Below are 19,326 nucleotides of genomic sequence, written 5' to 3'. Positions count from 1 at the left end.
CAGACATGCAGAATGTAATCCATCCATTTTCAAAGCTTCATACAGTATGTTGTTCATTCATAAACTAAGAGAGATCAAACGACACGTATATTACAGTATATAGACGTATCAGAGACGGCATACTGTGTAGTACACACTGAGGTTGGAATGGACTGCAGGTGAAATGTGAACAAATAGAGTTAGAGAAGAGAGAAAAGTCAAAGTACAGGTGACAGACACACATACTGTGCGTGTGTGTGTGTGTGTGTACGTGCGTGTGTGCGTGCGTGCGTGTGTGTGTGTGTGTGTGTGTGTGTGTGTGTGTGCGTGCGTGCGTGCGTGCGTGTGTGGGTGGGTGTGTGTGTGTGTGTGTGTGTGTGGGGGGGGGGGGGGCGTGTGTGTGGGTGTGTGTGTGTGGGTGCGTGTGTGTGTGTGTGTAAGAGAGAGAGACATAACAACTAGGCCAACACTTCCAGAAATGGGAAACAACAAACAGGGGGAAATGTACTTTGTCTTTGTTATGGAAACAGAATGTGTTTTGAGTACAAATATGTGTTAGAAATCATATTATTTCACTGACAAATTACACTCAAAATGACTCCACAGTGTCCTCTACAGGTTATATAAATCAGTGCTTTCTTTAGACTAAGGGAGGAATTAATTCAGCACCTGCTGTTTCACATTTATAAAAGAAAAAGACATTGCTTTCACATGCTTTCATACTCAACCACTACCGACACGATTACAACTCTGCAGGAAATGAAGCAGACCTATATCAAAAATAAGTGTATTGGAAAAAATCATGTAGTGCCAACAACTGGATATGCTATCTAATGCCAGACCCTTCATTGTCAAGTATGTGTGTAAGCGTGAGTGAGCGTCTATGCATGCATTAGGAATATGTTCAATGGCCTCACTCTTTACTCATCAAACATTGGTCATGGAAAATCTTTCTATGCTTCACAATAGCAATTTGACATGTCAGTCAATCTTTGAATAAGTGTACTTTTCCATAGTTGGAAATATACTAGAATGTCCCTGTTTTCCCACTCTCAATATAGTTAGATAGGATGTTTTCTTCTTTATGGATTCAAATTCAGTGTTTGATTGTTGGTCAAAATTATTTAAAAAAAAACCTGACTTAGTGTATGTGGCCATGTAGAAGAGTAATGGGTTTACCTGTGTATGAGCGAGTGTTTATAGATGAGAGGGAAATCCTGGGCTGGACAGAACAATTAACCAAACTCTCATTAAATCGATATTGAAGCTCCTTTAGAAGCTTCAGGAAGCTAATCAACCCGTTAAGAGCCTTCCACAGCCCTGGGTCTCTCCTCTGCCCTGGGTCTCTCCACAGCTCTGGGTCTCTCCTCTGTAGTCTGTATGGAGAGATCCCATCTCACGTGAGAAAGAAGGGAAGGAACGACAACCGAGAAGAACAGAGAGGAAAGTTAGAGAGGCCAGAAACCATGGAAACTCTGTGAAGGGCTTCCATTGAAGTGGTGTTTGAGAGAGAGAGAGAGAGAGAGAGAGAGAGAGAGAGAGAGAGAGAGAGAGAGAGAGAGAGAGAGAGAGAGAGAGAGAGAGAGAGAGCAGTGACCCATCTCTGTGACGGATGAATACTGGGGCAATGTAGCGGTGAATGGGGAACAAGCATACTTCCACTGGGGTACAAAGGGGGTGGTGTTGGGGTTGGGGGGGGGGGGGGAAGGGGGAAGGGGGTTCGGGGAACTGTCTTCTTCATGTTTAAGATGAGGGTCTGAGAGTGAAGGTGCGGGGCAATGAAATGAGGAACTGAGACTGAGAGTGTGGCAGGGTAGTGTGTGTGTGTGTGTGTGTGTGTGTGTGTGTGTGTGTGTGTGTGTGTGTGTGTGTGCGTGCGTGTGCGTGTGCGTGTGCGTGTGCGTGTGCGTGTGTGTGGCAGAATACTGAGTTAGAGACATTCCCTCAATGTTTTTGGTGTAATAAATCCCATATGTTTTGAATGACATCTGATTATGCACTTCTTTGGAATGCTTGACAGACCAGACAAAACAGCATGAAACTAATTGTCCATGCAAGACAGTATACAGCAGACTTACAATCAAGTGGCTGCTATGTTCCCATTAGTATTGAGTCTGTTAACTCAGCCAGGCCTAGGATCCTCTTGAGGCACAGCTGAACATTGAAGTGCCATTCTTAGGGACATCCAGTAACATTTGTAAGGCTTAACTTGAAACTACAGTAAAAGTCAAGACATTCCATGATGACGATCCTGCTACACATGATGCAACGCCATAGTATCCAATGAATATCCTGTGTTTAACTTTTGGACGAGTTAAAGGAAAGCCATATAAAACGCCATTTACCTGTTTTGTCTGAAGGATGCCAAAATGTAATGTGGCACAATTGTAGACATAATACACAGTCTTTTTTTTTTTTTTAATGGCTAATCAATAGAAGGCTGTGCTGGCATCTCCCCAAGCGCGCCACGTTTTACGCGCACAATAGAACAAATAAATAGGCGACCATGTCTGCGTCTCGGAAATGGACAAATTGTTTCTTCAAAACGAAGTTCTTTTTTTCTGTTTCTGCAAAAATTATTATCATATAACATTATGATTCGCAGCTTGTTGATGCATTAATATAATAGGTTATTATAGGCCAGGGTAGGTTATGCTAACCTCATACTGAATTCACGCATACGCTCAGACAGGTAGCCTAACTTCTAGTACATGGCCAATATGACTACCTGACTACTTTACTTTTCCAAAGTCATGTTTTAACGTTTTGTGTCAACATTCTGACTGTTCTGCCCAATATGATAGGCCTACCGCGTGAACAACGGTGTTCAACATTGTGGCTTCACTCAGAGCGCCCCTTCTCTCCCCCCCCCCCCATCTCCCGCCCACATTTGCTATCTGTCCAATCAGCGCAGTCCTGGCCCCACAGTTATACCGTCCCATTCTCAATAGCCATAGAACAGTAACGCGCTACACGAGTGGGGAACGGAGGTGGCTGACAAGATCTCCATATTCTGCGCCTGGATATCCCGAACCTTGTAGACAAACAGAGGCACAGTAGGCTCATAGAAAAACAAGTCCAAACGAGATAAGGGAGAATTTCAGTGCGTTTTCAAAGAGGATTGCTAACGGATCACTTTGTACCCGGCAAACGTTGTGCCCCCCTGTCGCTTTTGTGATTAATGAGCTCAGTACCTTGCCACTGGGTTCGCACGGTAACACCAACTGCGCAAAGTTGAATTACAAAGTTTGACTTGAGAAAGTTTCATCAAATTGAGTCTCCGAGGGGAATCTCTGTTTATTCAGGGATTTTTTTTAATTCTAATGTGGATCTAGAATACTGACATCTTGGGAAGACTCTTAGGATAACCGACGCATTTTGGATGTACCGCTTCTCTGGGGGGGTACCCGCTGAGAATCTTTGGAGGCGATTATAAGAAATTCATTCTGACGGATTCCGCTCAGGTGGCACAGCCTTCCTGAGTGGGCGATATGGATTTGGTTTTACTATAACCCAGGCTATCGAAAAATTATTGTTCTTTTTTTTGTGTGTGTGGTTTTTTTCATCCTTGGTGTATTGTGAGCCAAACGACAGCTGAGATTTTAATACAACGGTACTCTCCTTTGGAATTACAACCATGGACTTTGTTGTCAGTCTGGTACGATTACTTTTTGTAGCGCTTCTCCATATCACTGCTGCAAAGGTGAGCGTTTCATCTAAATACCGGGGCGTGTGTGTGTGTGTGTGTGTGTGTGTGTGTGTGTGTGTGTGTGTGTGTGTGTGTGTGTGTGTGTGTGTGTGTGTGTGTGTGTGGAGGGGGGGGGGGGGTCGAATCTATTTGATGAATCAGGAGTATAATGCTGTTCATGTTTCATTAATGAGCTGAACCCGCTTGTTGCCAATAGTGCCAACCAACAGTGGGCTGTTGGTAGTAGCCACGATAATGTATTCTTTATTTCTCCTTCACTTATCTCAGTGGTGAATTGTTGATAACCATGCGTGACCGAAGTTTATTGGGAAAAGTTGATGAAAAGTGATATAGTGTATGAGGCAATTAAAGCTGCAATGACATAATGATACTAATACATTTATTTATAATTATAATAATAATTATTATTATTATGATTATTATTATGATTATTATACTCCAAACAACATACAATTGTATCACCTGATAGCATTATTTTGTGAACATAATAATGGAGTTTGAGTTACAATTTCGATTAGATCCTGTAAATCACGACAACACAATTCCCCTTGTAGCTTAATGTCTCTCGTTTTATGTGAGGAAAAGCAAAGTCCAAACTCCACCATGCAGCACTTTAGCGGAAACCTGTTGGGCCCCTGTCTGTCTTCTATCCAGCCGAAGGACCGAACAGAGAGGGGAGGGGGTGCACATGCATTTCACTTTAACTAGGCACGCTCATTAGACCTACTTGGGTTATTGATTGCAATTATTAGACTACAATTACTTAAATTCAGTACAATTGGCATGTAGTCTAAGAAATATCCTAGTCTCTCTCTTTTTAATTATAAACATACAACCTGAAACGTTCACAATAGGCCTACCCTTTGCCCTGAAGCGGTGAAATCTAACTGTGAAATCTAACCGGCCGGTTTCTCACGCAATATCGGGGAGCTGTTGCACCAGTCGGTAACGTGACTGGAGCGCAGCAATAGACGCACTTGCCTATAGGCGGGAAAATATTCAATATGGAGTAGATGCCATAAGAAGCCAAATATTGTAGTTGTCATATATTGTAGGTCTAGTCTTCCCACATCATATACTTCCACCGATTAATTAATTTTTGACCGGAAAAATATTCAGGCCTAGTCTTAAATCAGGAATCTTCAGTCCCATTAAGATCGTTACAGACTCAAATAAAACGGCATGACTTCAGCTTTTGAAAAATATTATACAGTCATTAGCCTATATTGTGGATGTGGAATGTTGAAGTGCTTTTTCTGATTGATCTGTAATGTCTTTTGCAGACTGCCCACATACCCAAGGAAGGGGAGAAGAGTAAAAATGGTAAGTACCGCATGTGAAAACGTATTCTAAATACAATATTGCCTATTGCCGAACCCCCCCCCCCCCCAGTGAATGAGGTGGATGTACAGCCACCTAGTGGACATACGCAGAATAGGTCTTCACTTCAAATAGTCTGTTGTCTATCATTCATGGTTTTCAATGAGTCCTCCTTATGCAGTTGTCTCACAGCTCCCCTTCCATTTCAGTGAGTTGAGAGTTATAGTACTGTTGTACTTGTTGTTGAGGTCTAGATAAACTGGCTTTTAATGAAAAGGCCTGACTTGGGACTTTGGAACTTGGGACTTTCAGACCCGAATCACTCCACTGTATGTGAAGATATATTTTTACACTGCAGAATTCTCTTTCATTTTTTTCCCCTCATCCTCTGAGATTCAGTTACACAGTGAACACACACATGGTCAAGTGGGTTCATTAATATTGGACACAACAGCCAGCCTTGGCCCAAGGCCATACGCTCATGGTCATGTTTGTTTATGGACAGTGTGACTAAGTGTAGTTCTGGTTCACTTATTAGCAGTGCCCAAGGTTAGGCCTGTTATTGGTCAGTGTAGTGGACGTGGTGCATCCTGGGCTGGAGAAAATCCAAGATGGATTGTGGATGTTTTGTTATTGTCAGGAGGACAAGGGCAGCTACTCCCTTCCTCTAACACCTGTGGACTCCTGACCTTCACACACACACACACACACACACACACACACACACACACACACACACAATCACACAAAAACAAATAGATGACTTTTCCTTCGACCCAGACAGTGTGCAGCAGAGCAGCTGTGTGCAGAGAGACACTGGGGCTCCGGTGAGACAGGGAGATGTGTGGGGCTGTAGTGACCTTGGGCTGCTCTCTCTGACAGTGTCACACAGACAGACAGACAGACAGACAGACAGACTCAGTTTCTCCCCCATACACAGGCCTTCAGGCTAGGCCTGGGCTGGGCCTGGGCATCCGTGGCCTGGATGGCTCTGGTCGGATCGTCTCCTGTGAGAGCAGGTGCTAGCCTGGGGTCTGGGGAGAGAGGGAGGGGGAGGACCCACCACTCCCCACTGCATCTGCTGGCCAGGCCAGGTCATCCAGGGGCTAGCAGAGGCTGGAGAGCAGAGCAGAGAGAGGAGAGCCAGAGAGACTTGGGAGAGAATGGGCAGCAAAGGCAGGGGGTGAGACTGGAGAACACAGCCAGGTCTGGTAGTGGTTTATTTTCGATAAGGATGTTGTTGAAACATCAAGCCAAGACCAGCCCAGGGCCAAGCCAATGGTTGGAGAGCAGAGAGCATAAAAGAGCCAGCTATGGCAGAGGTTTTGGACTGGAGAACAGAGACAGCTCTGGCAGTGGTTTAGTTTAGTTTAGTAGGATGTTGTTATAGCGCTTGGCCAGGAGCAGGCCTGCCACTCGAGGGTGGGCTCGTCAGAGTCACATGATGGAGGTGAATCCTGGCGCCACACTGCCTGAGGTCAGAGGTTGCCCTGTCGACTCGGGGGTCAGGGGTCACTGGGAAACCAATCCACTGAATGGTAGAGAGATTATTCTGGGATATGGAGGGGTAGGTACAGCAAGGGATAGTCAGGAGACTTGTGAGTGTGTTTGTGTGTGTGTGTGTGTGTATACAACATATAGGAGTGAATTTGTAACACCCACATCTTAAGATTGTAGATGTGTTGTGCCTGTGTGTGGGTATGCCTGTGTGTGGTGGTGGGCTTTAGAACCGTGAGCAGGTTGGACATGATTTTGTTTCGTTTTGCCGGGCAAAGTGAAGACCCTCGTCAGCACAATAGACATCATTGTTGTATATGAAGCCACAGATCTGTGGCATTGTTTATCCACTAAGCTGGCTTTAGTAATGGGCACCACTCAGGAAATGAACGCCTGTACCTTTCCACTGGGACAAAGGAGCACAAGTGCTCTCCTCCACAGCACAGCGGAACTAAGGGGAAAAGAGAGGATGACAGGGGGGGGGGGGGGGGGTGGGGGGTGGGGGGGGGGTTAGAGGAAGGAGACAAGGAATGAAGAATTAGGATAAAGAGGGAAAAAAAGGACAGAATCGGAATGAGGGAAGAAGGAGGGGTGATTTACAAAAGGATGAAAAACTAAAGGGGAAAAAAAGAGAAAAATGTTTCACAAAGGAAGATGAATGCATTGTACAGTAGTGGCGTTACGGCATCACACTGACACTAAAAGATAGCTATGATGACAATTGATGATGATGATGATGATGATGATGATGATGATGATGTTGATGAGGAACCAGACTAACCCCCCCCCTCTTCCTCATCTTTCTCCAGTGGTCCCGTTCATGGAGGTCTATAACAAGAGCATGTGTCGGTCGCGGGAGACACTGGTGGACATCTTCCAGGAGTATCCGGACGAGATCGAGCACACCTACATCCCCTCCTGTGTGGTTCTCATGCGCTGCGGAGGCTGCTGCAACGACGAGGCGCTGGAGTGTGTCCCTACGGAGACACGCAATGTTACCATGGAGGTGAGCGGGGAGGCGACTCTCACTAGGGACCGGGGGTGGGGGTGGGGGTGGGGCATCTGGGACTTGCTTATGGTTGAGAGAGAGGAGAGACCGATGTGATAGACATGTTACTGCAAATCTCATTAGCTCTCTCTCACTGTCACTATTTCCTTCCTCTCTCTCTCTCTCTCTCTGTCTCATCAGCTCGCTCTCTTCTGACACAGTCCATCTTTCCCTTCATCTTACTGTTGCCTCTCTTCTCTCTCTCACTCTCCCTTTCTCCCTCTGGTTCTTTGTCCTCTTTTCCATCGTATTGGAAAGAGTGAGGCAGCCGTGACTGCCTGGCATGTCAGCTATTTTGTTTACCCATGCACAGCCTGTTTACGCCCCTGTTTATGTGGTCAAAGTCTCCCTTGGCCTCTGCCAAGAGAGACCCACTGCTGGCATGGTCTAGGAATACTCTATAGGAATGTGATAGAGCACATAGCTCGCTACGACGTTGGTCAGTCCTCACTTAGCCAGTGGTCAGTGAGTTGTCAGGCCGTGGTCGCTGCAATGTGAACATTGAGATCCGTAGCCGAATTTAAGTTATAGAAAGGAATTGGGATGGGCTGTGGGAGGGGCAGATAAGTGGAGGGAGCCCTGTGAAGCATGTTTAATCTAAGCAATGTGTCTTTTTTCTCTTGTCTGTGTTCCTCAACAGGTAATACGAGTGAGACAGAGAGTATCACAACATAATTTTCAATTAAGTTTCACAGAACATCGAACATGTGAATGCAGGTAAGAATCGCTCAAATATCAGAATCAAATATTATTATTATAATTATAATTATTATTAACTGGTCCATATTTGGCATCACAGCCTGTCTTAACTGATGACTTCAAAGTAGAACATGAATCTCACAGTTTTGTTCTCTCTTATCTCTTCGTTTCAGACAAAAGCCAGAGGTGAAAGCAAAGAAAGAAAAGTAAGTACATGTTTTGTGTTGATATTGTTTGGTATTTTGAGGTTATGAGTGGAGGGTGGTCTCTGTGTTCAGTGAAGCTCCACCCACCCTCCTATGGAAACTGGCACATGTGACAGGCCATGACAAACAACCACACACAACATCCAAATCGTTTGATTGGTTTATCGGCCAATGATACTCCCATACCCCCACTTTACTGAACACAGAGGGGCTGGACCCAATCCTCACCATCCAATCAGTGTTCTTATGTCCAATGTATTTCTCGTGTTGACTGGTCAGTGTTGAATTTTAAATGAGAAGCAGTCAGCTGGACATTGTGGTACTAGCAAGCCCTCTTGTGTGATGCTAACACTAAATGCTAACAAGTAACAGAAACAGTGACAGTGAAGGTGCGGTATCTTTTCACCCTTCTCCCTCGCATTGTGGTGGGAAATATGCAGTACACCACCGCATACAGCGGCACTACTGAACGTGTGTGTGTGTGTGTGTGTTTGTGTATGTGAGGGGGGGTGGTAATGGCAGGGAGAAAGAGAGAGAGAGGGGGGGGAGGGAGGGAGGGAGAGAGGGAGAGGCCAAGTTCTTCATGTTCCCTTCGTGCCTCCCTCGTGGGAGTTACGGGACCCAACAACAGCAGCACACACCTTATGGAAAAGAACAGCCTCTCTCCCTCCTCTATCAGTACGCTCTTGTTGCGGGCTGATAAGAGAGTCTGTTTTCGAGTGTCTGTTTCTTTTCTTTTCTTTCTGTTCTCTCCTGTTTTATGGCGGTTGGTTTAGTGCTTTACGGTGCGGCTGTAACAGTAGGGGGTGGGAGGTATAGCTGGTGCTCCAGACCACCCCTGGCCACGACCGTACCTCCTCGCCTTCTCACAACTCCAGTTGCTCAAGCCTGACCCTCGGCCCTTCTCAGCTACCTCTGCAGTCTAATCATAGCAACAGGTGTCATGCCATTAACCCCAATTTTATTTTTAGTGTTGTAAATAGTGGATGAGCTTGGAGACGGAGGCAGAAAAGACATGACTGTCCGTGTTGACACAGGGGTGTGTGTGCGTGTGTGTGTGTGCGCGCGTGTGTGTGTGTGCGCGTGTGTGTGTGTGTGTGTGTGTCTTTAGCCATCTCAGTGGCAGGTCAGAAAACGTGCCTTTATTTAATTGGATAAGAGGAGTGCGTGTGTTCCAGACTGCACCTCACGGGGTTAAAGCCAAAGGAATCGGTGGAGTTAGCTGAGAGAGGGCTGAGTCAAATCCCTTTGTCATGAGGCTGAGGTGAAACACACACACGCACGTCTGCCTGTCACAACGCACGTAGGCAGCCCAGCACGTAGCATCCTCGGATGGAGGACAGGGAGAGAGGACTCACACACGCAGACACACACAGACCCACACAGACACACACACACGCGTCTAAACATCGCCTCTGAGCATGGCGATCAATACACCCCTGCTAATGAGCAGAGTAGATTAGAAAGCAGATGCCCTGTAGATTGATTACCTCCCCTTTGGCTCAGCGTTTATTGATTCAATTCACTGCATGAGTGTCCCTCTCCCGGCCTCCTCTCAGGTGTCCTCTCTCTCTCTCTCTCTCTCTTTCTCTCTCTCTCTCTCTCTCTCTCTCTCTCTCTCTCTCTCTTCTGCCCTCTTCTCTATCTTCCAGGGGCAATGGCCAAAAAAAGAGAAAGAGAAAGAAAGAGAAAGAGAGACAGACTGGCAGGAGGGCCGTGGCTGAGGCCTATGCCAGCGTCGGCGCCTCTGGGGTGTATCTACGCGGCGTCGGCACGCTGTCTTTCATCATGGTTGGCTTGATTTTGGAGGAACTTGTTTGTTTCTAGTGAAAAAAAATCCCCTCGAAAAAAACCTCTCTTGCTGGCATGAGGCTCCTTTTTTAAAAACATTTTTACTTTAGTTTTTTTCTTCTCTGACGTACGCACAACAAGTTAAGTCCGGGGGCGAGAGCGGTATTGTGACGTTGAGGTGAGAGACTGTGAGGTAATGGTGTCTGTCCTTTTATAAAGCATGGCTGTTATCTTCGGCTCTCCACTAAACCTGCACTAATCCTCGGTCTGTTGGGTACCAAGAGTTGAGTTGAGTCTTTGTGCTGCGAGGAGTTCCTTATTTGTTTCCATGTTGCTTTTTTTTGCTTCAGACGATAGATCTGCCAATACCCCTAGTCTTTATGATAGCAGTAAGTGACTTGTCTTGTCAGACAGACAGTGGGTTCATGTTGGGTTTGCGGGACGACTGTAACCTTGAGTGGTGGACAGATAACAGCCTGCTTGGGGTTGTGATGTTCCTGTTTTCATACAGGGAGGTCTGTCAGTGTGAGGTAGATGTGACGGCTTACTGAAATCTGGCCTTACTCCATACTGTTGTGTTGAATAAACAAGAGTCGTCTGAGACAAAAGTATAGCTTGTCTAAGCTCTCTTGTCTGGTCTGGGTTCATCGTAGCACTCCAATGTCTCTGTCCCTGTCTCCGGTGCGTGACCCCTCTCCCACTCCCACCGTTTCACGTCAGCTTGGTAAAAGATACTGCATCTTGAAGCACCGGATATAGCGTGCGTCTGCTTTGACTTCATTCATGAGATTTCAGTAGATTTACGATGTGTATTTCTATAATCCCTACATGGCACTGCCAAACTCCATGAAACATGTCATCTTAACATCCCATCGTAGACACTCAGTGTGTTATAGTGTGGGATCAGGAAGGGAAGGGAAGGGAGAGCTTTATGTGTTCTGTGTTGCTGCTGATGGACTTTGCCTTATCACACATAAACCTGTGTGTGTGTGTGTGTGTGTGTGTATGTGTGTGTGTGTGTGTGTGTGTGTATACAGGATCATGTGTGCATAAGTGCAGATGTTCATTTTCTACGTTGCTTCTCTTAGATCACACATGCACCTGCCATGCTGTTTAAAAGAGAAAGAGAGAGAGAGTGAGAAAGAGGGGATGAATGAAAGAGTGTGAATGTTTGCATGGTCAGGTCCATGTGTGTAGATGCAGTCCCATGCTTACCCCATCACACCTTGTCCGTGCTCTCTTCCTAACACAATCACAATGCTCCACAACACTTCAACCTAACCAGGTAACACTCCTAACCTAAAACCCAATGGCCAACAGAACCTGTTGAACTAACGTTGTTCCAACGTTGGGCATCAGGTGTGTTGACCCAGGCCCTCTTGGTGTACAGATTGATGCTGAAGGTTGGAGTGAGAGGAAGAGCGCATTGGCACTGTGTGAAGAAGGGCCACTTTTTGTCTTCTGTGTTTTGGGTGGGGGTTGTGGGTGTAGAAGGGGTTGGGTTTTTGGGGGGATGGTGCATGAGTGTCTGTGTCTACCTCCCTTTCTGCCAGAAACGCTCTATAGCTTAGACCTCTCTCTCTCTCTCTCTCCTTTTTGCTTCCCTTGCAGCCACTGTGAGCCTTGCTCAGAGAGAAGAAAGCGCTTGTTTGTGCAGGACCCTCTCACCTGTAAATGTTCCTGCAAATTCACACAGTTAGACTGCAAGTCCAGACAACTTGAGTTAAACGAAAGAACTTGCAGGTTTGTTTACGAAGTATTTATGATAAACAACGTGCCTTGTGCTCTTCTCCATACCTCCGTCTGCCTGTTCATCCGTTTCTGCACTCCTGTCATTGGCTTAAATGGATTTTTCTTGCTGAGAAATGCATGGTTCTCACTTGCTTATACATATGTGTGAGTGTTTGTTGGTGTGTTTGTTTATGGGAATGTGTAGGACTCTGTTTGCTTGTGTGTATGTGTGTGTGTTTGTCTGTTTGTCTGTCATGTGGAATAGTCTTCTGCCCTGCTGAATCTCATGCTTGATCTTAGAATTGTTGGCCCCCTTTAAAATCCAGGAACATTTTAGCAGTAGCGTAGTCTACAAATATATAACATGACATATTTAATTCCCCTTGATGGTGGCTTATGGTTTTAAGGCCAGAAAATACACAAAATAGTCTCCTTATCTCTTTCCCATCATCATATGGATATATTTAACCACTTATGTGGGAGGGGAACGTTAGCCTTCATTGTTGATTTTTCTTTCTACCAGTCTGGACCACAAATAGACATACATGTTTATACGTCAGCACAGCGCTAGTTTATACGTCAGCATTACACTAGTTAGGACTAGGACTGAAGGCAAAACATATGCACGTCACTAACACTCACAGGTGTGGTTCCTTATTCTGGAGAAGGCTCTTAATCGAGTGAATTTAGAAATAAATGGTGTCCATGCTGCTTGCTTCTCATATAGTCCTACTTATGAGTCAGTTACTAATCTGGCGGAATAAAACTCATCTCTATTGGCTCAAATTATGGCTGTATTCAGTCAGTGGCCCAATAGAGAGCTAACTGGTGCAGGGGTGGGACTTCCATGGTGACCTCCCCTGACCCTTCTACACCCCTGACCTCTGACCTCTAGCGGCCCCCCACACAGTGCTGGATTTAGACACACACACACACACACATACATTTGAGTGGGGTGACCAGCAGATTCCAATTGGTTTGCAGGGGTCAGGGGAGGAAGAGGAGTTTCACAGAATTGGAGTGATGTGATTGGCTCATGGCTACCACACACCCTTGGAAGATGATTTGTTACTGCTCTAACCGGCTGTCTGTCTTGCCATCCACAGATGTGATAAACCAAGGAGATGAGACGAGGAGATGGGGGAGGGGGAGGACATAGAAATGAAGGACTATTTTCTTGGCACAGCACTTTGAAACCTGAGGACGCATTCCCTGCATGGACTGACAATGACAACGCAAGAGAGAACGAGCAAGACGAGAGAAAAACAACTGCGAAAGACAGAGAGATATCATGCCGTTGTACGTTTCTAAGATATTAATATATATACATACATATTTTAAAAAGAACGATGACAATGTGTATTGCTGCTATTATAAAAAGAGACATTATAAAGAACGACTGCGCCTCCGGCGTGTGAATGGGGTATGTTTCAGTGCCAGTGTGTTTTTGGGCCTGCACGAAAAAATCCGTTTTATTTTAATGTAACACTTCACTGGATGTTGGTCTGCTGTGGATATGAATATCTGAAATACTATATCTGTAAAGAAATTTTAAGCAAAAATAGTGACCACAACTTCACTGAGAAGTGCAATGGGACCTGCTCTACTCAGACCTCTGACAGAAGAGACGGAGGGAGGGAGGGAGGGAGGGACAGGGGGAGGAGGAGGACAGGGGGAGGAGGAGGACAGGGGGAGGAGGAGGACAGGGGGAGGAGGAGGACAGGGGGAGGAGGAGGACAGGGGGAGGAGGAGGACAGGGGGAGGAGGAGGACAGGGGGAGGAGGAGGAGGACAGCAGATCTCATTGCTGAGCTGACAGAATGGCAGGTCCACGGTTCTAAGAGAGCTGTCAGAAACTAGCGGAACTATTATTTCCCTCTGAGATGTGATGTCACCACTGTACTGACTAACACCCAATAGGATTTGGTGTGAGAATACTTCTAAAGGGATATTAAACGTAGGTATATATGGAGACACGAGCGAATCATAAACAACTTGATTGCATCGTCCGAAAAGGAGCAGTGCCACTGTTGAAATCGATAACCTCCATTTGCTTGTTTAATGTATTTGTATGTTTTCCAAAGAGATAATAATTGCACACACACACACACACACACACACACGCACACGCGCGCACACACACACACACAAACACACACACACACACACACACACACACACACACACACACACACGTGAAAGAATAGTTCATTATTATGGCAAAAATAACGATCTGTATATACTTACCTAATATCCCTTTCTAGTCTAGTACACTACATCTAATTTATAATGCTAGAATATTTTCAGTATTCTTTGTGTATTTAATTGATATATTTATATGCAGTGTTATGGTTCAATTGACTTTCTTCTTCACCTGTCAACTTTGTCACCAATCTGTTTGGCCAGGGAAAACATGGAGAATTGTAACGGCTTTTTTTTTGTATGATAAAAAAAAGAACAGAAAGAAAACACTTTGACATTCCTGAAAACGCCATGTTCTTGTCGGTTTAGAGGGGCTCATAAGCATGGTCTCAATCTTGACTCATAGTAACCTTGCCACAAACATGTTTGTGAAATTACGCTCCAATGGCAGTTTTGGACTGGAGTCCGGGACATGTGTTTTTGCACTTGAGTGCCCGAACGAAGAGCCTTCGTCATGAGGAGGACTGAGGGCAGTGAGGTCTCAATGACATTGGTCAGCGTGGGCCAAGTCCACACTGAGACTGTAACTAAGACTGTGGCCGACCTTGCTTTAGCTCAGTTCGGCCTGGTTTGGTCTGGGTCGGACAACCTGAGCAGGACATGGACTGGTGGATAAACACAGGCATTAGAAAGAGACAATGCTTTTGCCCTCTGATGAAAAAAGAAACATTCTATTTGTATTTAAGTGTCATGCTTTGTGTTTGTTATGTACAGCCACGTTTTTAGTATCTTTTCACATTAATATATTTATTGGTGCTGTAAAATGATGATTTTACAATATTAACATTAACTTTTTTTTGTTTTTAGTGTTACTATTAAAACATATTTATTTTGAAAATATATTGTTTTTTATTAAACAAAAAATGGATTTCTGTTTGGAAGCCTACTCTTTTCAACCGTGCTGAATCACCTCCACACTTTCGATCCAAATGTATTTAATCAGAACACTTAATCGCAATTAACGTAATCTTTCTCAGCCAATTTAAAAAACGTGAACGAAATATGACCACACATACATTATCCTCCACATAAAATGCTGTAATGCATTTAAAAAAAATAAAAAAATATTAACCTTTATTTAACCAGATAGGTCAGTTGAGAACCAATTCTCATTTACAATGACGATCTGGCCAATTGGCAGAACAGAGGCAAGTCTGTAGACAAAACACAACACAGTATATACGATATAAAACACAACCCAATATATACAATATAAAACATGAGTGCAATACACGACAAGTATCAAAAACATCTATACATCACAACACAGTATGTAAAAGACAGCATCTCATTTCCAACAATTGGTAGCACAGGTCCTACATACAATATCATGTAAGTACTGTACATTTACATTTTTGGCATTTAGCAGACGCCTTATTCCAAAGCGACTTACAATCAATACATTTGACTAAGCAAGTGAATCATCAATCCACCAGTCATAGCAGGAAGAGTAATCCAGCTCAGGCCTGGAGCCATTGGCAGTCTCTGTGATAGAAGCTCATTCCACCTTAGGGTTAGGGTTAGGCAGTGTCAGAGCCAGTGTCGTGAAGAGACGTGATCGGGCAGCATGACTGCCCTGTTAGTGTAGAGGTGGTGGGGCCAGTTGGCCAGCAGAGGTGGAGGAGCGGAGTGAACGGGCTGGAGATTGGGGGGTGACCCTTTACTTCAGGTAGGCAGGGGCTGTCCCTTTAGCTGCCTGGTATGCAAGCACCAGGGTCTTGAATCTGATGTGAGCTGCTATCGGGAGCCAGTGCAGGGTGCGAAGGAGAGGGGTGACATGAGAGAATTTGGGGAGGTTGAACACCAGACGGGCAGCAGCGTTCTGGATGAGCTGCAGAGGTCTGATGGCAGAGGCGGGGAGCCCAGCCAGGAGTACGTTGCAGTAATCAAGGCGGGAGATGACCAGTGACTGGGTCAAGAGTTGCGCTGCTTCTCTGGTGAGGAATGGTCGTATCCTTCTGATGTAGTTAGTAGATGTAGCTAGATGTAGCTAGTAGTCCTGCGCATGACCAACACTTGTCCATCTAACAGGTGTTTTAGAGCATAGGAACACCAGTAAAGATAAGAAGATCAGGTACATTGAGATGTAGATGTTTTCCATATTCAGTTTATGTGATGTGAATGACAAATTGATATCCAGGACTAACCCAATAATCTAACCAAGCTACTAGAGACTGACTTGGTTGAGTCAGCCAGGTGACCAGAAGCTTTCATAAAGTTTCCATCATCAGGACCCAACACAAAAACTTGGGAGAGAAACTTCCCCTCAGAATGAAACAAGTGCCAATATTATTTCCAAATGATTCAGCCAGATTGCTCTCTAAACCATGGAGGTGCAGGGATAGGGTTGTGATTTGTTAACAGAACCCCTCTATTTAAAGTGCATAAGAACCTTGGGTAATGTCATGTCATGAATTCCACCTTTGCCAGTACAGGAATATTAGCAGGAGAACCTCACTGGGAATAAACACAGGCGGAGGAGGAGGAGGAGGATGAGAAGGAGGAGGAAGGAACCTATTGTTTAAGGCTAGCATAGCATGTTACAGTACCTCCTCTCAGTTCTCATGCCTCTCTCAGTTTAATATGAAACTGAATATAGGCGTGAACCATCTGCAGAATACATCACCAGACAAACTATAGACACTTCACTGCAAGGTGCAAACCATTACAGTAGTTATCCTCAAACAGGATGGTCAGGTAACAGTTAGCTAAAAAGTACCTAAAAAGCCTGCATACTTTAGGTCTGGAAAAGGGTATTGTGGACAGATAAGATGAATATGAGCATGGACCAGAGTGATTGCAAGAGAAAAGTTTGGAGAAAAAAGGACATGCCCAAGATTTAAATTAAAGGATATCACCTCATCTGTGAAACATGGTGCAAGGGTTTTAGGTTTGGGCATGTATAACTGTCACTAGAACTTGCTACGGTCTTAATTGATGATTGTAACTGCTGACGGAAGCAGCAGAATGTATTCTGAAGTGTACAGGAGCTTATATCTTGTCTGCTCGAATGCAAGCAACTGCCTCCAAATTCATTGGATGGTGCTACATCATACAGTAAAACAATTACCCAAAACATACTGTTTTTCAGGGCCAAGAAGTGGAAATGTCTTGACTGGCCAAGTCAATCCTCAGATCTAAATCTTAATTGAACATGGATTTAATTGACTGATTTTAGGCAAAAAGACCTCAGAACAAACAACAACTGACGATGGCTGCAGTACATGCCTGGCACAGCATCACCAGAGAAGATATCCAGCATCTGGTGGGGTCAGTGGGTTGCAGACTTCAGGCAGTTATTGCATGCAAAAGATTGTCCACCAAATACTAAACATGAGTGCTTAATTTGGACATTTGATAAAACTGTCCCATTCATTTTGGGTACCGTGAAATAGGGGGACTATGCATAAAAAGTGATGTAATTTCTGAATGGTATGTACTGTATTACACACAGTAGTTTACAAATGAGAGTTGAGGTCAGCAGCATGCAGTGCCAAGCAGACTGCCTGTATGAGTGCGTCGTCACGAAGCAACGAGATGGAAACGCTCCACCGCCCCTCTAGGGAGTGACTAATGAACGCTGGCTTTGAATAATGAGCAGATAATGGAGTTGACGTGGCTCCTTAATTGCCTCACTCTCGTTTCCCCCTACGCCATGCAGTTCCAGTGTAGGAGAGCAAGTTTCCACCAAAAAAGCAGTTCCCCCACATATTTATTTGTGGTTTCTATAACCGCATAGCACATCAAAGGACTTAAGCAAGCAGTTTCATGTTTTGACACTACTTCCTTCATTGTCTTCTTTGGAGTTGTATGACGATGCAAATATTGCATATTTACCATACACTTCCCTCTTCCAATGAAATTCACTGAACCGTGAACAATGTGCCGGATGTTAGTACGTACTGTAAGTGAGGAGGAGAGGCCAATTGATTTATTCAAAGACCTGACACATGGGAGTGAATATTTGGTCACTTCTCGGTTACTGCGAAGCCCAGACTTATATAGAAATGGCCTTGTCTAAACCGATTGACTGATCAGCAGCTGTTTGATCAGCATATCATTGAACTGCATGTGTTCAGTGTTCTCATCTGGTTTCATTCTCATACGCAAGGTTGTATTGGCGACACTGTTTACGATTGGTGTACTGTAGGCCTACTCCCATTGTTGTTTTAGGTTTATGTGTTTTATGATGGTTAATTTGGATCGTGCATTAATTTAAAACCAACACTTGGTTTGGGGACTCTCCTGGACTTTGCTCCTGTTGTATAAAGGACAGGTGATTATGGGAAGGTGTAATCTGCTGCCCTGAGGCATGATAACGACACAGGGCCACTGTAACAGTTTGACTGGCATACAACTAAAGAGTGTTAACACTCCACAAAGGCTTACTAACTGATTAATGTCATACAGAGACACTTCTACATGACAGATTTGTTCTATAAATAAGACATCAACATAATCTTCCTCGGAAACCAGGGCTCCTGAGGAGCTAAATGCTCTCAAGAATGCTGCAAATGATTTGATCTCCGATTAGAGAGGAATTTGAAAAATCAGGACAACTTTGACCCTGCGTTAATTTAAAGGGCTAGTGTTGTGCTGGACTTTACACTGCTAGTGATGCTGCTTTAGCAACAATAAGCTGCTTACGCCAACCTTAAACCTTCTCTAATAGAGTGTGTGTATGTGTGTGTGTGTGTGTGTGTGTGTGTGTGTGTGTGTGTGTGTGTGCGTGCGTGTGCGTGCGTGCGCGTGCATGCATGTGTGTGTGCGTGCCTGAGTGTACATGTCGGTGTGTGTGACTTCATATGTGCGTGTGTCTGTGCGCGTGTGTGTGAGTGTGTGCATGTGTGTGCACACGTGCCTCCCAGAGGGGTCCTCCTGCAATAACGTGGGGGAGGCACCACTTGACCCATTAGATTGGTGTGTCTGAGAGTCAGACCCTGACCTGTGTGCTCAGAGCCATTCTGTAAGGGTTTGGCAGGCTGCTTGTGGAGAAACCACATGGAATTTGCTATTCAAAGCAGACACATGCAACTTGAAGAAATCCTGCGGAATAAATAGGTGAAAATGGATGATAGCAGTTCCAATAGCTCCATAGGCCTATATACAGATATTTTAATAACTCATATAACATATTTGGCCAAA

At 44.8% G+C, this 19,326-nt stretch overlaps 1 protein-coding gene across 1 annotated transcript; it reads left to right on the top strand.

Annotated features, from left to right (window-relative positions):
* Positions 1-3,556: 3,556 nt before the first annotated feature.
* vegfaa (vascular endothelial growth factor Aa) lies at positions 3,557-13,114 on the top strand. Its single transcript, XM_080540803.1, has 7 exons — positions 3,557-3,682; positions 4,972-5,011; positions 7,315-7,511; positions 8,194-8,270; positions 8,426-8,458; positions 11,861-11,992; positions 13,087-13,114. The coding sequence occupies exons 1-7, from the start codon at positions 3,617-3,619 to the stop codon at positions 13,106-13,108; spliced, it is 567 nt and encodes a 188-aa protein (XP_080396929.1). The 5' UTR covers positions 3,557-3,616; the 3' UTR covers positions 13,109-13,114.
* Positions 13,115-19,326: the final 6,212 nt, after the last annotated feature.

The sequence above is a fragment of the Nansenia antarctica genome, assembly GCF_963989245.1.
Source record: "Nansenia antarctica genome assembly, chromosome: 10".
Lineage (NCBI taxonomy): Eukaryota > Metazoa > Chordata > Actinopteri > Argentiniformes > Microstomatidae > Nansenia > Nansenia antarctica.
Note: the sequence above shows the minus strand (reverse complement) of the source record. Positions and strands in the feature narration are given on the sequence as shown.

What these genes read in the sequence shown, in the direction of transcription:
- vegfaa (XM_080540803.1), top strand. Translation starts at nt 3,617, where the DNA reads ATGGACTTTGTTGTCAGTCTGGTACGATTACTTTTTGTAGCGCTTCTC. An exon ending in TCCATATCACTGCTGCAAAG is followed by an intron (nt 3,683 to 4,971) that starts GTGAGCGTTTCA and finishes TGTCTTTTGCAG; the next exon opens with ACTGCCCACATACCCAAGGA. An exon ending in TTAAACGAAAGAACTTGCAG is followed by an intron (nt 11,993 to 13,086) that starts GTTTGTTTACGA and finishes TGCCATCCACAG; the next exon opens with ATGTGATAAACCAAGGAGAT.